The sequence below is a fragment of the Stegastes partitus genome, unplaced genomic scaffold, assembly GCF_000690725.1.
Source record: "Stegastes partitus isolate 25-593 unplaced genomic scaffold, Stegastes_partitus-1.0.2 Scaffold537, whole genome shotgun sequence".
In the NCBI taxonomy this organism is placed as follows: domain Eukaryota; kingdom Metazoa; phylum Chordata; class Actinopteri; family Pomacentridae; genus Stegastes; species Stegastes partitus.
The window spans coordinates 329,357-333,695 of NW_007578268.1; the positions used below are offsets into that span (position 1 = coordinate 329,357).

The 4,339-nt window shown below is 51.8% G+C and overlaps 1 protein-coding gene across 1 annotated transcript; it reads left to right on the plus strand.

The window, feature by feature from the left end:
• Positions 1-416: 416 nt before the first annotated feature.
• Positions 417-4,121, plus strand: LOC103361824 (zinc finger protein 36, C3H1 type-like 1). Its single transcript, XM_008288018.1, has 2 exons — positions 417-470; positions 1,504-4,121. The coding sequence occupies exons 1-2, from the start codon at positions 417-419 to the stop codon at positions 2,641-2,643; spliced, it is 1,194 nt and encodes a 397-aa protein (XP_008286240.1). The 3' UTR covers positions 2,644-4,121.
• Positions 4,122-4,339: the final 218 nt, after the last annotated feature.

A 4,339-nucleotide genomic window follows, 5' to 3' on the forward strand; every position in this document is an offset into this window, starting at 1 on the left:
TGAGGAGGAGGAGGAGGAGGAGGAGGAGGAGGAGGAGGAGGAGGAGGAGGAGGAGGAGGAGGAGGAGGAGGAGGAGGAGGAGGAGGAGGAGGAGGAGGAGGAGGAGGAGGAGGAGGAATGCTCCTTTAAGGGTTACTGGATGAATGGCTGGACTAGAAGTGGTCCATTGAGCCCACCCTGCCCCCCAGCGCAGCATCACAATGAGGACCATCCCCCCACATTAGCACACGTTAGCGCTGGTCCGGCCCCCGAGGCGGCCGCTCTGGGGGGGTTCCAACTATTTAAACAGATTCCAGCAGATGGTCGAGGAACTTTCCTCCCGACTCCCCGTCCCTCCCCACAGACACTCTGCTGGAGCTAGAAGAAGCTCTGCTGCGACCTCCAGACGCTGTGGGACCAGAGCTCCAGACAGAACCATGCCCTCCGACTTTCTAACGCCTTTCCTGGAGCTGGACGAGGAGTTCTGCAAGGTGAGAACAAGCAGAGAACGTCTGAAGGTCTAAACGCTGCACTTTGACTGTTTGTAGCTCATTCAGGGATCATGAATCATTTCAATCAGCCTTCACAGGAAGAAAAGTTTGTTCAAGGAGTCACTAAAGTGCAGGATCAGTTTGTTTTAATGCAGCCGGACGCCTCGTCTCACTAGAAGCTCCAGTTTCTAGTTCATTCAATGATTTCAGATCTTTTGCAGCTCAGATGTTTGCAGCTGATTCTTGTCTCAAGTTTTCTACAACAAAGATCAATTTAAAGAAAGTTTGTTTTAAGATTCTCAAAAGCAGAACCAAACTGGTCTCAGAAGTTCTACCAGAAAACAAACTCATTTCAACCCAAGCTGCTTTTCTTTGTGTTTCTAATTCATTCATTTTTATTTTCAACACAAACTCTTTTACGTTTTGTGTCTGAGTCCAAGTTTAGAGAAAGTTTGTTTTAACAGGATTTCCTTCAATCTAAAAGATGAGCTGAGCGAGTAAAACAAAGTCACAAGAAGCTAAAAACCTCCCGTCGGGACCGGAGCTGTTCTGTCTGAGCTGAAACGAAGCCAAAACGTTCAGTTTGTAGTTTTTGTTGCTGAGTTTTGTTCACGTGTGTTTTCCTAAAAGAGGAAAAGCTTTTCTTTAGACGTCTGACTCGTCTGTGGGTTTGAAGCTCTTGTTGTTGCAGCTCTGATGTTTAGAAAGTCTTTAAACACATCGAACGCTGAGGAACACTTTGTGTTAAAGTTACAAACCGAATGTTGGAGCTCCAGAAAAACGGTTTCCTTCGTATTTCAGATTCAGCTCCAACGTTCAGTTTAAAGCTTTAGTGAGAAAAGTTCACAGCAGCTCTGAACGTTTCCTTCAGCCGTCAGCTTGAAGCTGCTTCTCGCTGTTTCAGAGCAGCAGGTGTTTGGATCGTTTCTCAGAACCTGAACGTACTGAACCATGAAGAGCAGCTCTGGACCTCCAGCTGCTGGTTCTGCCTCCAAAGCTCACGTCTCTTCTTCTTCTCTGCTTTTGTTCTCAGAGTTTCCGCGGTTTGGAGGCGACTGATGCTTCATCCAGCAGCTCTCAGCGGCAGCGAGTTCTGGGCTTCCAGCGCCGCCACTCGCTCTGCCCCGTCACGCTGCCCAACTCCAAGTTCAACAGCGCCGAGCCGGGCTGCTGGGGGCTCAACATGGCCGCCAGCCCGCCGTGGAGCCGCGAGGGCCAGCTGAGCTCGTCGCTGAGCCACATCCCCTTCAGGGTCGACCGCTCGGTCAGCATGATCGAAGGCGTCCGGGAGGACAAGATGGCCGACGTGTCCCCGCCGCCGCTGCTGCTGCCTCCACCGGGCCTCAGCATCAGCAGCTCCTCTCTGTCCGCCGCCGCCAGACCACCACCGCCGCCGCCGCCACACATCTCCACCCGCTACAAGACCGAGCTGTGCCGGACCTTCGAGGAGAGCGGCGCCTGTAAGTACGGCGCCAAGTGTCAGTTCGCTCACGGCCTGGACGAGCTGCGAGGCCTCAGCCGACACCCCAAGTACAAGACGGAGCGCTGCCGCACCTTCCACACCATCGGCTTCTGCCCGTACGGCGCCCGCTGCCACTTCATCCACAACGCCGACGAGCTCAACGCCGCCGCCGCCGCCGCCGCCGCCGCCGCCGGGCCTCAGAGGCCGAAGCTGAGGCCTCCTCTGCTCCGCCACAGCTTCAGCTTTGCCGGCTTCTCTTCGTCTCCTCAGACTTTCCAGCCGCTGGACGAGCCTTCGTCCCTGCTCTTCGCCCGGGCCTCCTCCGTCTCGCCTCCACCGTCCTCCTCGGGGAGTCCGGAGCTCCTCTCTCCTCTGTTTCCAGAACCGGGGGCCCTGAAGCACTGCTCCTACCCCTTCTCCGGTATCAGCGACCTGGCGGGCGACAGCAGCGATTCTCTTCGGTTCTACGCTGCGACCGACTCGCTCAGCAGCAGGTGTCCGAGCTCCAAACAGCAGAACCTCCAGTACCTGCCGCCCCAGCTGCCGAGCGGCCGGCCGGGCCTCCAGCGCTGCTCCTCGGCCGACTCGCTGTCCGAGGAGGGCTACACGTCCTCCTGCTCGCTCAGCTCGGCCTCCAGCGGCACCGAGTCGCCGAGCTTCGAGGGCCGCCGGCTGCCCATCTTCAGCCGCCTGTCGGTGTCAGACGAGTAGGAGGTTCTACTGCAGACTGGACTCGCTCAGGAACAGACTGCTGTAACTCTGGACCCGGTGCTGCCCGGTCCAGAGGGGTAGAACTCCAGCTGTTCTGCTCCCTCCTGAGTCCAGCCCAGTAAATATCTTTGTGCATATTGCATTTCTCATCCAAGCAGCTGTAGCGCTGCTCAGTGTTCGTCCAGTTTTAGCCGACTTTTGGTTCTGTTGTGTTTCTAAGTTTGTTCTGTGATGTTACTGCTGTATACTGTTGTATACCCGTTTATAGAGAACATGTGCAGCCCGGCGTTGGTTCTGATGCCGGTTCTGGAGTTCTGTGTGAGAACTGTCTGCACCCTGGAGAAGAGGAAGGATTTGAACTGTTTGTGCTGCTTTATTTATCATCCAGATCCTGTTGATCCAACCGGACTTCTCTGTCGGGTTCTGGAAGACGTTTCACCTCCAGAACCCGACAGAAGTCCAGTTCAAGAACTTAACAAGAACCTAACGTAGAAGCTCCAGCAGGTTACGTTCTGCAGCCGTCAGCACTTCTCACATTCAGGGTTGAATAACTGTCTCTGATTGATTGATTGATTGATTGATTGATTGATTGATTGATTGATTGATTGATTGATTGATTGATTGATTGGCTGTGGCCACTTGATTGTATTTGTTTTTACTGCACCAGTGTAGAGAACCCACTGACTCTAGCTACCAAAGTTCTTGCTAACCTGCTAGTTACCGTTAGCGTAGCCACGACTGCTAACATGCCGATCCTTGTGATTATAGATTAACGCGTTAGTTTTAGATTTATTTATTGCCTTTCGCTGGTTCTGTCAGTTTGCTTCGTGACTGTTTTATGCATTTTTCTGTGATGCCGGAGAAATTGTGAGGCTTTATTATGCATCCGGCCGCTCGGTAGCTTTACGGCGGCCCGCTGGAGAGGAGAGGACAGGAGGAGGTAGAAACTTTGGCATTCTGTATTCATGTTGCCTTACTGGCTAAAGGCCTGCAGGAATCAGGACTCTCCTCTCCGGGACGCCTCGGCCTCCTCACCCCACTGACCTCAGCAGCTCTGGAGCTACTCAACCAACAAGAAGAACGAACTCTGTCGTAAAGTCTGCGTTTTGTTTCACGTGCGATCAGGTCGAAGCTGTTTGATGTTTCCGTCGGAGTCGCCTCCGACTCTGTTGCACGCTAGCTAGCTAGCTAACACTGAAATCACTCGACTGAAATCAGGCGAAACTTTGACTGTTTCTTTATTTTTGGTCCTGAAGATCTCGTCGACATTTTTTTTGTAACTGTTGTTAACTTAAAGTCTTATTTATTTTGGGGTTTTTTAAAGCAGAACCTATATTGTGTTGTTTGGTGTGTTTTTCTTGTTTCACATAATTTAAGTGCATCTATTGTTTACATTCCAGGTTATGTTCATATCTTAGCTCTTTATCTTAATATATGTCCATCTTTATTTCCAAATAAAGGTCTTTGAAAACAGCTCAGACTGGACTCGCTTTGTGTCATTTTGTTGTTGAGCAGCTTTAAGCTACGGGTTCCTGCAGGTTCTCCGTGATGCAGCAGGTCATGATGGTCCAACATGGTCCAGCAGAACGCAGCCAGTCTTCTGTTTTGGTTCTTCAAATATCAAAAGTTAACGTTGTCCTTTGTTCTATGAGGTTTACAGGCTGCTTGAATGAAGTGACGTGAGACATAATCGACC